Consider the following 12,722-nt stretch of genomic DNA (forward strand, 5'->3'; position numbering starts at 1 on the left):
GGTTCATTCTGTGACTCAACATCAACCACTCCCTGAATCCCAGCCTACAGCTCAACCTCCGCTCCGCACCACAAGCCAACAAAAGAAGAGTCCAGGACCAGCAAAAATTCCTCTGCATACACCATCTCACACCCACACTCAAGCCAAGTTACTCACACAGACTGGCCCGCCAGCACAGGCTCAGTCTAACACACCACAAAGTGCCGTTCAGCAAGGACAGACACAGCCTAAAAGCTTCGCTCCCCAAACAAGCCTTAAGCAGAGAGGCCAAACCAAGACCCGAAACCCTCCTCCAGCCCCAGGCCAGCAGGAGGTGTATGCTCGAGCCCAGGCACTTGCCAGGAGCCGTCTGGAGAAGGCAAAACAACACCTCCAGGGGCACATACAGGGGGCCATCACTGTGTTCAGCAGCAGAGCCATATCTGAAGAACAAGCTAGGAGAATGCAGGTGAGAGTTATTTTTGGTGTAATATGCTCTAATAGTTTTCCTGGGTATCCCCAGCCCTGCTTATCTTTGCTTTACCCCTCCAATAATTAAGATTATGATGATAAGTTGATATGTACAATCAGGTGTGCCAATGCTGGGCTGACACAAAAATTTACAGGGCAGAGGAGACCTGAGGAGTAGTTTGAGGGGCTCCCTTGCCCAGGAAATTTTTGTTTCTGCCCATCACTAGGACACTTGATCACACATATCAACTCGCTCAATCAGCTCTTTTATGACTGCAGGCTATGTAGGTTCCAACCTTACTCAAAAACAGCTAATTAAGATCCTGAGGAGCATCTGTACATCTGAGTCTTGTGCGTTAATTTAAGAGATGGAACAAATGTGTGGTTGGAACACATTCCTTGAAGTGTGCAGCCATCCAAGAGGACTTTCAGCCTTGGCTCTCAAATACACGTTTTACTTTCACAACCCTGATTTGCCCCCGTCGGTCCTTCGGGCATGCTCCATCTGTTTTTATGTTTGTCTCATAATTATCCGAACATAGAAAAACATTCAGGGGTGGTGGCAGACATTTTTGTTGTTGTTAACATGTGCGCTTTTCCTGAGACATGCCTGGGATTTATTAATGTGGAACAGAATAATCAGAGACCATTTTTCGCACAAAAGAAATCAACAGAGATCAAGTTATTTCAGTCACTTGTTGATCGCAATCTGCAGTCACTTTAAAAATCTAATTCAATTAAATTGTTATGATTATACATCTTTTAATGCTGAGGACATGGTCTGATGACACAGAAAAACAGAGAATTGTGGTGCGTGACTGTTCTAGTTACAGCCTGATTTTAACAGTTTAATCAGCATTAATTCAGAAGACATGCAATTGAAGTACAATCTCTTCTGGAGTCAGTCTTTTACATAACTGCTGATTTTCCTAGACATAAGAATTAGCTTTAAATGTGTTTTGACTGGAAGCCAAGGCCATTTTAAGAAATTTCAGGAACCTTACCTTTTTAGAACCCCCCCCCCCCCTTTACCAGTTTACATGACAGCTACATATAAACAACATGGGCATAAATTAGACCTTTTTTCTTTTTTTTTAAATCTGTTTTAAAATGTTTGCCTTATCAACAGGAGACATTGAAGATGTCTACAGGGTTAGAGGAGTTCTTGGAATCTGTTGAGGGCCTGAGGGCATTCTGCTCAGGGACCCAACTCAGAGACATAGAACTGCTCTCCCTGTCTGTCAGGGCTCAGTGGGAGGTAAGACTAATCACAAACTCAGAACTCTCTCTGCATTACTCAATTTGCTGTCCTCATATGATAGATATTCACAGCCTTTCAGTTCCACAGCAGATCGGGAGGGAGGGGATGTTACAATCTTGTTCTTGCCTTTCCGCTTTCAGTCTTTTGGATTATTGTGGATGTCGGAGACCTTAACGGAACTTAGCCTAAATTAGAGAAACAATGCCGACATGTCTGGTCTCTGCCAAATGCTATTTAAACACTGACTGCTTTCAAAAAAGAGAACACACTCTACAGTACAACTGTAAAAAAGCAGCATGTGTAAAATTGGACAGCTCTGAAGAATATTCTTGAGAAATCATATGAAAATGTAAAAATTCCTACCAAACATTTCAAATGTTTCAAACATTTCACATTTCAATATTACATGACAGGTGCTGAATATCTCCTGTCCCTAGCCTTGTTTGTTGTATTTCACAGTATCATGTCTTAGGGGATGGAGCCAGTCATTTCGCCCATTTTGCATTTTGCTGACAAGGCACAGGTGTACACTATTTTGTCGGTCGTCAGGCTAACCTATAAAAGGGAGTTTCCCAGGGCCTGGCACAGAGAACTTTGCGCTATTGTTTGATAGGGAGCTCCATGGAGGCCAAATTCTGTCCCCATGCCCAATCTTCTTGGCACCCCTAAAACCTTTCCCACCCCATCCCGTGGTGTTTATATACATTTCTTTACCATTCCTGTGAGAATACTGTAAATCCCACCTGATTCCTACTGTTATTGTGGTAGTATTTTTAATATTTATTATATTTAGAATATTTACTAGTATATTTCTGTCCCCATACCTGTAGATAACTGCAGAACATTGTTGTGTTACCACATATATAGGTGTGTGTGTGTGTGTGTGTGAGAGAGAGAGAGAGAGTGCATGTGAAAGTGTCTGGTTTAGTTTCTAAATTTCCTTCGGGATCAATAAAATATCTATCTATCTATCTATCTATCTATCTATCTATCTATCTATCTATCTATCTATCTATCTATCTATCTATCTATCTATCTATCTATCTATCTATCTATCTATCTATCTAGTCCCAGACGTGTGTGTCCACAGATAATCCTCAGCATGCCGTCATATCTGAACCCAAAGACTTCTGTGTGTTTTGTTGTGTAGGCAGCATGTTCAGCGATAAAGGCCTTTTTGCCAGATTTGCAGTCTGAGGTGAAACAAAGTCAGTCAGCTAACATGGCTGTTTTGAGCTATGAGGTTGACACTAATACACAAAGCTTGACCTCTGACCTTGATGTCAAGTCCAACGTACAGGTACCTTAACACCGCCTTAATCCAAGGGTGTCAAAATCCAGTCCTGGAGAGCCATGGTCCTGCTGTTTTTCTTGTTGACCAACTAAATGCAATGTCTGATTGGCTGAGGAGCGTGCACACCTATTTTTTAGGTGAAAATCAACAGGTAACTACGAGATGAAAACAAAAACCGGCGGGACCCTGGCCTTCCAGGACCGGATTTTGACACATGTGCCTTAATCTATTATGCACCACTGCATGAGTGCACTCTCTAAATGTGCATGTTATCTTCAAAACCTCTCTCCATTAATGGCCAACCTACCTCTCAACTGTGCTTATCTCTGACCACTTCAGCTAATTCCTGATCTAACTGTTGCATCACCTTGTCTTGCTTTGAGTTGAGTCAGGGATTGTTTTGGAGAAGTGGCATGAAACCGGTCGCTTTTGTGATCAATGAATTGACCTCTATACATTAGATGCACAAGCTTCTTGTATGCTGACAAACAATGAATGTATATGTTGTTTCCATGTTAGTAAATACTTGAGGTGCTTTGAACCTTGTTGTCTAATGTTCTCCTGTCAGCCAGGTTAGCAAGCCTCATTAACTCTAATGGGATTTTCTCCTCACTTTCAGCATGACTCATACACACACTGTTCCAAGGCTTTGTGTTGGGTTGGGGGGGGGGTGCTTTCGGGGGACAGAACAGGACCATAGGAAATTGTCTTACTAAGGGACCATGGGAAGTTATGGTCCCTTAGTAAGATGTAACTTCTAGCTCCAAAAAAAATTTCAAGGTAGTCCACAGAAAATTTGGCAATTGCACAAATTTTCCCTGAGAACTGTTTAACAGTGGTTGTGGTAGTTTCTGACTAATGCCGTGGAGTTTTTTTTCCCTAGACGTGTCTGTCCGCAGTGGAGCCAGGAAAATGTCTAGATGCCCTGAGGGGTCTCAGTGAAACACTGCAACACTCAGAGAGCCACCATCTGGCTACCACTCAGCTGAAGGACTGTGAGGGGAGACTGGAGAAAGTGCAACACCAGACTACCAGTACAGCGCCTCCGCAGGACTGGTGAGGAATGACGAAATTGACGAAACTTAATTCAAAATAACCAACATTTATTCATAGTTTATGTAGTGTAAGGGAAAAGTGATTGGAAAGAGAGGAGACAAATTTTGGCATGTTATTGCATTATGCTATTTGACATTTAGAGCTTTACAGAGTATCAGCATTTTTTTCAGATATTAATATAGTCACCTACGTGTTTGTATGCACATTTAAGTGTTAAAACATTATGAATCTGTTGTTTTCCTAGCCTCTCACTTCGATTTTGTGTGTGTGTGTGTGTGTGTGTTTGCATGTGTATTACCAGGAGGATACAAGTAAAGGACTCCACCCCACTAAGAGAGATGGTTGTGTCAGCTGCCCCAGCACAAAGCCTGGTCTGCTCACAGGTATACTAACTGTGAGGATACTTTGTGTGTGTGTGTGTGTGTGTGTGTGTGTGTGTGTGTCTGTATGTGTCTGTATGTGTATGTCTATGTGTATGTGTATGTGTATGTGAGAGAGACCGTGCATTCATGACTACTGCTCAATGTAGAAGCTTCCCACATTTCATTAAAAACATATGAATTTAAAATTATTGAAAATAATGCGAGGCATTTGGTGCTTTTGCTCTTCAAACATAAAGACAGGAATCAAAAAGAAGAACAGAATTATTTTTAACTTCTGAGCTTCAATCCACAAGTGTATTTCAGTCTTATACTTGCCTGTTCCTGTACTAGTGGTTCAGCTGCAATCAAAGTTTTGAAGGACATGCGTAATACACTGTCTTGTAGCAAAGTCCATTTTTCTCCAGTACACTGCACTTCAACGCTTAGTCACCCCTCGGGAATTCCCTGATTCCTAATTGGTTGTAGATGACCTTCTTAATCCAGTGTCGGCTTGTCCAACTTAATCCTCTATAATTGGATAGGGCTGTTGGAGTCTTCAGTCAGGTGCCAGTTGTATCCCTGGTCCTTTGTCTAATATTAGCCGATGCTCTCGTCTCTATCAGGTGGTCATCAGGGCTGACAGCACAGAGACCAAACAGACACCTGAAAGGACCATCATCCAGACCACCTCCGGAGAGGAAGACGAACCCTCCCCACAGGAAGCCCAGAGAAGGTAAGGTCCCTCCTCTACCAGCTTTGCAGTCTGCAAAATGCATATTAGGAGTACTGGGAACCAACTTGCATATGATTTTTGATAATATAGCATTGATTAATAGATAAATATTATTATTGATCTAACAAAGCGAATATGATACATGAATGAACAAATATTTAGTGTGCGTACATAGATACTGAGTTAGTAGTCATCACTGATTATAAGAAACCACTGAAACTTAAATGAGAATTGGGTGTTTATTCTGTAACTGTGACTCATGCGAGATGCTACCTACTCTTAGAATCAGTAAATCTCTCTCATTTATCAATACCAAAGTAAATATGGGGATCATGTCTTTCATAAGTTATTGAGCATATTTGACTTGGATTGATTCTAATCCTTTTGTGTCTCTGTCAGATACAACACTGCCCGCATAGTCTTCCAGCAGCAGCTGCAGGAGAACCGCCAGCGCCTAGACGAACAATCTCCCAGTGTCACGACCCTCTCTCTGCACACCCAACTTCAGGATCTACAGGCTAGTCTCATTAGCACTGGCGCTTATAGCTATGCGTGCACCAAAACAATAACAACACCAGTGACCGGTGATTAACACACGTTATGACCAGTCATTGACTAAATGAATAATTTAACACAGTTTGAACAATTTCACTAGTTCAAGGGCTTTTGTAAATCTGGAGCTAAATCACTGCCTCCGGAATGGTGAAGATTGTTGTACAGAGGTCTCCAGTGCTGCACTAACAGTTTTTCCATATCACTCATACCACAAGACCATCTTGATAATTTGTCAGTATAATTCTGATTTTAGCTGGTTTGTGTTTAAATATTTTTTAGTATTTCTGAGAACCAAAAATGGTTTATCATGATAAGAAATGATATTCATACTGAATCATTTATGCTAACAGGCACTGAAACATCAAACTGAGGCCCTGTGGTTTGAGTTTGAGCTCCAGTACTCCCAGTGTTTCCAGTTCATGGAGGATAGCTGTAGTTTGGAGTCAGACAGAGCAGAGCTCATTCAGCAATGGAGAGGCCAGAATATTTGTCTTCAGGCCCGGTGAGACACACACACACACACACACACACACACAAGCACACATTCACACACTGCTTGCAAAAAATCTGATATAAATGTAAACATCAATCTAAAACTTTTCAGAAGAGATGTCATAATGTGGTGATTTTAAACAGTCAAACAGCTATGTGATCTTGAAGTAACTGAACTACACTGAATGAAGAAATATCCTGTATTTGTTAGGATGAAGTCTCTGGAGGCTGCTGTTGGATTAATAGATGCATCAGACATCCAGATCTCACAGATCTCAGAGCAACTGAATAACCTCGCTCAGAAACCCTTGGACATCACAGGCTTTTCTCTGACTGATCCCACATCTGTCCATGCAGACATCAAGGTACTTATTCAGTTACACTCATCTGCAAGCTGTGCTACAACTACAGTAGACCAAATATATTTTATAATTTGGGTTACTTTAGGAGAGTTTGGGAAACTTTCTTTTTTCTAACAATTATGTAATTTGTTGTCAACTCAGTGACTGTTGCTCTCTGCATTCATGTGCTATCTCGTGTTTTAGTAAATTTCACGCTTTCCTCTGTACTGTCGTGTCTCAAATACAGTGAAAAATACAAAGATGTAACTTTTCTTGTCTTCTCCACAGCTCCTGAATGAGAGAATTCAGAGAGAGCAGGCGCATCTATTTGAGTCCAGCTGTGAAACAGATGATCCTGGTGTTCTGAAGAATGAGACTGAAGTCCAGAGCCATCTGCCAATACAACATGCAGTCCAGTGCTGCAAACAGCGCCTCGACCAGCTGAGGGAACGTCATAAACAGACGGAGTCTGCCTTGAATGTTCTGGAACAGTTCCTCTCCCATTTACAGCAGGTGGATGGGGAGCTCTCCACAGCTGTGTCTTCCCACAGCACATCCCAGGCCTTACAGGTGGCATCTGTCCGGCAGAGACTGCACAGGGCTGGGGAAGAGGCTGCGATGCTGGATAACTTGCTGGTAGAGGCAGGGTTGAAACTGGCTCTGGATGGGAAACCAGTCAGTTGTCAGGACATGATGTCAATCTTGGCCAAACGTCTTGAGGAGGCAGAAACCCGTTTGATATCAGGAAAGAAGGAAATGGAGAAAGGAGTCCAAGGGAGAGAGGAGGATGAAAGGAGGGAACGGGCAATAGCAAGGAAGAGGAGAGCTTTGCAGTTTGGTATTAGGGAGGTGCTAACAGCTCTTGAGAAGCAAGACCTCAAGGAATCCACATTGCCAGCCTTGCAACATAGGTGAGAGAAGAATAGTAGCGTTACTATTGGAGCATAAACTAGAAACTCCATATACGTCAGCTTCACATACTGTTTTTCCTCCCTCTGTCACTCTCTTTCTTGCTCTCCTTTTCAGGTTGCGCTTTCTGACAGACATGGAGAGTAAACTGGCGGCATTGCACTCTGAGCTGCAGAGTCTGCAGGATGCGTCTGCGCAGACAAGCCACTCAGATTCAAGTATCAGACAGCTTGAAACACAGTGGGAGGAGACACACCGAGCAGTCGCTGAAAGGTGAAGAGATGGGGAGGGAAAGAGAAAGCAGGAGATAGGAGAGTATAATGGAAGAGAGAGCATGAGAAATCAGACTTAGGAATTTTGAAGATAAATAAAAAAAAAACAGCAAATGCATTCTGAAGATGAAAACTAGAATATGAGCTCCAGGTACAAATGGCAGTGTAAAAGAGAGCCATTCTCATATAACCTCTTTACCTGTTGTCTTGCTCTGTGCAGTCGTGAACAGTGTGTGTCTCTGATTGAGCTGCTGAAGATGTTTCAGAGCTGTCGCAGTCATCTAGGAGGCATTATGCAGAAAGCTGAGCAGACGATCAGTGAGCAGTCCTCCTACATGGGGAAAGACAACCTGCAGCGACTCCTCACTAGGGTAAGACATCAAGGGCCTCAACCAATCATTTCTTCAAACCCCTTTGGATCTGAGAGCGCTGTGTTATGGTCTATTAGCCAGTAGATGGCAGTATCAGCTTCAGTTCTTCAATACAGACTAGTACGAAAGCCACTGTTGATTAAATATGTTATATGAAAATCATATGAGGCTGATGTGTGTCTTTGTGTATCTGTGTAAAGGTCACTGGAATAAAGTCAGAGTTAAGCGATCTCGGGGATGGTGTGGAGGAGTTTCGAGGCGTGTGTAGGCAGCTCCAGTCTCAGATGAGGAAGATTTCAGACTGTGCTGATGCTCCATTCGAGAACGAGGCTGATGCCCTTATGGATCGTTGGCTTGATGTAGGTTCACTTAATGAGGAGGCTTTAGCCAACTCTAAACTCTTCCCCAACAGATTCCATCAGTACTAATATAATGGTTGTATGTTCTAAGGCTCTGTGAATCCATTCATTTCATAGGTGAACAACTTCAAACTAGTTTCTTTGAAAAAAGACATCTTGTTATTTTTTAGCATGATGTAGTATGATAGGTTTTCCATTTTAAAGGGTTAGTATATGCATCTTTATTGGACACCTTCATTAGACATTTCCAGTGAAATAGAGACAATGTGGCTTATTTCAGATCACTGAGAGAACTGACAGTTACCTGGACAACCTTAAGATTGGCCTGGCATTGTGGGACAAGCTTCTGGTACTGGCTGGGGAGATAGAGACCTGGACTACCTACAAGCTGAAGGCATTTGCACAGACCTGCCCATTCGAGACTGAGCTAGAGGTCACTGCCATGCAGGTACATGAGTCTAGATGTAGTTTCTGGTTATGTTACAGCTAAATAAACAAACAAACCAATCACAAATAAACAAAGAACAGTATTGTTGTGGTAGTACGTTAACTGAGATCATATGTCTGGAATAGAGTGTAAAAAAATGGATTCTAGTTGCTTATTCTGAATGTCACATGAAGCAGTAATAATTTAATGCAATGGCAACCTATGTCTTATGTGATTACCTCGGTAATACAATGTAATCTTTTAAAATTAACGCTGAAATGTAATTATGTGCTCTTTCATATGTTTCAGACAATTATAGTTCCATGTAGCTCGAAGACTTTTCCAAATTGTTTATGTAAATGTTAAGTCAAATTATTCCATTTAATTTTTTTGCTACAACATTATAAATTTAGCTAGATGTGTTATGGATACTTTTACTTTTTAAACTGCAGGCCTCAGATGTCTCTCTGAGCTGTGTCTTTGCCTAATGCTTCCTCATTGTTTCAATAGGAGGAGCTGAAAGCCCAAGAGGACAGTGTAGAACGTTTCCATAGCAGGGCGGCTGAGATCCAAGAGCTGCTCCAGAGCAGGGAACCCCCTCTGGAGTTACAGGTTAGCTTGCCCTGGTCTGTCTGGTCATGTCTCTTTGTGCCCAGGCATGTTTTTGTTGCATCTTTGGATGTTTTGTTGTGTCCAGAGTAGACTTATGTTGTCTGGGCATGCCTGGTTCTGTCTGAGCATGTCTAGTATGACTGAACATGCCTTGTTTTGTCTGAGCATGTCTGTTGTGCCTGGGTAGCTTTTCAGTTTCGGACATTTGTGTTTCCTAGATGGTTTATTGTTCATTGTCCCTTTCAGAGTATTCCTGTATGTCATGCTGTTTTTATTGTTGTTGTTGTTATGATGCTAATTCTAGGCATTTCAGTCGTAATGCTGTCTTTGCTGGGCAGGGGATGCCCTGGTTTGTTGCCACTGCATGTGGAAGTGTGTCTGAATGAAGGATGGTTGGAGAGGATAATCTCTAGCACTTGTTTTAAGTTGTCCTGGTGGTTTGTATCTCTTAGGTAATTGAAAGTCAGCTGAGAAAGAGGATGGGAGAGGTCAAGGAGCTCTTTTTGGAAACCTCTGAAGTGTTCAGGGATATATTGGCAGCCAAGACACAGGTGGCAGCCAAGATGGCAGAGTGTCTGTCCTCTCTACAGACAATCCAGGATTCACTCAGAGCTCTCTCTGCCTCTGACAGACCACAGCTTCTCCAAAAAATCCAGGTGACACCCTAAGAACAACTAAAAACTGAGAAATGAACTGTTCATAAATGCAGAGATTTAGAGAACAAACAGATTTGTTTTTAAACATACCATTTGTAGTAGAAGCACTGCATTGCTGAGAATTTGTTTAAAAGTACTCCATTAATCATGCACATTATTTACCAGCTGACTTCGACAACGCCAAATTTATCATGTGTGCATTGCTAACTCTGGAAGCTAAACCAGAAATCATCTCATTTAACCATCTTAATCATTTTAACCATTCTGTCTACTCCACACTGTCCAATACGATGCCTATCATTTTGCTTGTGCGCCCTTTTAATTGTATCATTTGATCTGACAGAGTTTGTCTGTGGAGCTACAGACACAGGTAGAGCAGGCAGATGCTGTGCTGCAGCAAGTGGTTCTCCTGGCCAGTGTTGCAGGTCCAGAGAACCTACAAGGTCTGGCCAAAGACAGCACTTGCCTGCAAGAATGCATCTCTACAACTCGACAGCTGATAGAGCAGAAAAAAGAGCTTGCAGAGACTCTTAGTGAACCAGCGCAAGGACGAGATACTGTACCCAGAGAGTTTCAGGAGCCTCAGTCCAATGATCCTTCACTGGGGAAGACCAAAGAAAACCAGGCACCAAAAGCCACAATCAAAATCACTCGAGACCGCTCAAGAACCCAAGATCCCCTACACAAGAAAAGTGAAGATTTTCAGGCTGTACACCCCCCACTGAAAAAGACTAAAGAACTTCAATGTTCCCCCCTAAAACAAAATAAAGATCAGGAGGTCCGAGACCCCCTACTCAAGAAAAATAATGAACAGATCAGAGATCCCCAACTCAAGCAGAGTGAAGAAGTAAGGAGTGAAACTGTCAGATTCAAGAAGACTAACGAATTTCAGTCCAAAGATTCCACAGCTGAAGAGGGTCTTGTTCTTCAGTGCCAAAACCCCTTGTTGAAGGAGACTAAAGAAATCCAAGCTCAAGATCCTAAACTGAAGGCGATTCACCCTCTTCAGACTCAGCCACCCTGTCCTCCAAAAGCACAAGACAAGGGACTTGAGGAAACACCAGGTCCTCACCAAGAGGACTTGCTCAGGGAGACAGAGGACTTTCAACAGCTGACACAGACTGTCAGGGATTGGGTCAGAGTATTGCAGATAAAGATTGATCCACTGGGCACTGGAACCTGTGGCAGTCTAGCCCAAACTGAGGAGAAACTGCAGGCAGCTCTGGTGAGAGAACTATGTCAAAGTTGTTGTTTTTTTTCCACATTATAATCTGAAAGGTAGGACAGGCATTGCTTTAGAACAGAAGATCCTGCATAGTTATGCAACCTACTCAAAGCTACAATTAGGGGCAGTGTAACTCGCAGAAAGAAAATTTTTTAGTCAGTTTTGAAGAACTGCTAAACAGGATGCATACAATATATAAACAATATAAAAATAATAATTGCACCAATATATCACACTATATTACCTGTAGTTAATCCTCCCCTTTTTTGTAACTTTAAACCTTTGTTTGTTGAGCAGGCTGTGTTGGATGAGAAGATGGAGGGAAACAGCAGACTAGAGGAGCTCAAGGTCAAAGGACAGAGACTTCTTGTGAGAACAGGACTGGAGGGGAAATTCAGACAGGAAATCCTGCACAGCCTCAGGGACACAGCAGAACAGTGGAACATGCTCCTGCAGTATGCAGATCAGCAGTACAGGTTAGTCACTGCACCAACCGGCTTGTTGTTTATCAGTCTTGTTCTGTAGTCCTTAGGTGTGGTTAATGTCTCCACCTCACAACCTTTGATTTCATGAAGGAATGAAAGTGACATAGTGTCATCAGTATAAACTTAACCTCACTTTTTTCCCCCCTGTATTTTCAGCTAAATGTTTTTGTTATTTATATGAGAGCAAACTGAGAGAAAATGCACACTGCACAATCATACTGGTTATTGTTCTTAGAAACCTCTTACTGAATCACTCATGCAGCCATACAATTTGCACACTTTCTGCAGTACCCTCTATTAAGTTTTGCATAAATGCTTTAATTTCCCTATATTTAATAATGCTTTAAACGTTCTGGTCCATTTTTACTGTCAGATTCATGCAGGGAGTAGTGGAGCGAGCATCTGCTTACCAGTTACAGAGGCAACAAGCCCAGACCAGGCTGGAACAGCTGCAATCTCAGGTAGCAGAGCTGCCTGTCCTCTTCCCCTGGCCTGGTCTGACTGAGAGACAGAGAGCTGTGGAACAGGCCCGGAGCCTCCTGGAACGAGTGCAGTCCCTGGCACCAGCCCTTTCTGCTCTGCATGCTCAGAGCAAAGAACTGACCCAGCTGACTAAGGACCCCAGCTGGACTGATGAATCCTTGACTAAACTGGAGAACTCTGCCTCTGCCTTGGTCAAACAGCTCAACGTAAGCACCTCAAGATTTCTCTCTGTCATGCGCCTCCATCTTTTTCTTTTCTTTTTTATGTATTTCATAAATTGATTGCACATTAGCTTGAGCTTTTTATTTTTAAACAATAAAGCACTTACATTAGAATTTGTGTTACTCACTAAAGATGAGTTGAATAGAGTAGTAGACTA

General features: G+C 42.4%; 1 protein-coding gene across 1 annotated transcript in view; it reads left to right on the plus strand.

Moving 5' to 3' along the window:
- Positions 1–12,722, plus strand: part of syne2a (spectrin repeat containing, nuclear envelope 2a) — an 84,285-nt gene that overhangs the window by 14,718 nt on the left and 56,845 nt on the right. Inside the window, exons 22-38 of the mRNA XM_030772153.1 lie at positions 44–448; positions 1,580–1,708; positions 2,862–3,011; positions 5,047–5,156; positions 5,556–5,673; positions 6,062–6,213; positions 6,415–6,568; positions 6,833–7,455; positions 7,571–7,726; positions 7,946–8,096; positions 8,297–8,455; positions 8,736–8,903; positions 9,393–9,494; positions 9,947–10,150; positions 10,494–11,375; positions 11,670–11,851; positions 12,234–12,549. Coding sequence (XP_030628013.1) covers positions 44–448; positions 1,580–1,708; positions 2,862–3,011; positions 5,047–5,156; positions 5,556–5,673; positions 6,062–6,213; positions 6,415–6,568; positions 6,833–7,455; positions 7,571–7,726; positions 7,946–8,096; positions 8,297–8,455; positions 8,736–8,903; positions 9,393–9,494; positions 9,947–10,150; positions 10,494–11,375; positions 11,670–11,851; positions 12,234–12,549 — 4,161 coding nt within the window. The remainder of the gene's footprint in view (positions 1–43; positions 449–1,579; positions 1,709–2,861; positions 3,012–5,046; positions 5,157–5,555; positions 5,674–6,061; positions 6,214–6,414; positions 6,569–6,832; positions 7,456–7,570; positions 7,727–7,945; positions 8,097–8,296; positions 8,456–8,735; positions 8,904–9,392; positions 9,495–9,946; positions 10,151–10,493; positions 11,376–11,669; positions 11,852–12,233; positions 12,550–12,722) is intronic.

Source organism: Chanos chanos, chromosome 4 (genome assembly GCF_902362185.1).
Source record: "Chanos chanos chromosome 4, fChaCha1.1, whole genome shotgun sequence".
NCBI classification, from domain to species: domain Eukaryota; kingdom Metazoa; phylum Chordata; class Actinopteri; order Gonorynchiformes; family Chanidae; genus Chanos; species Chanos chanos.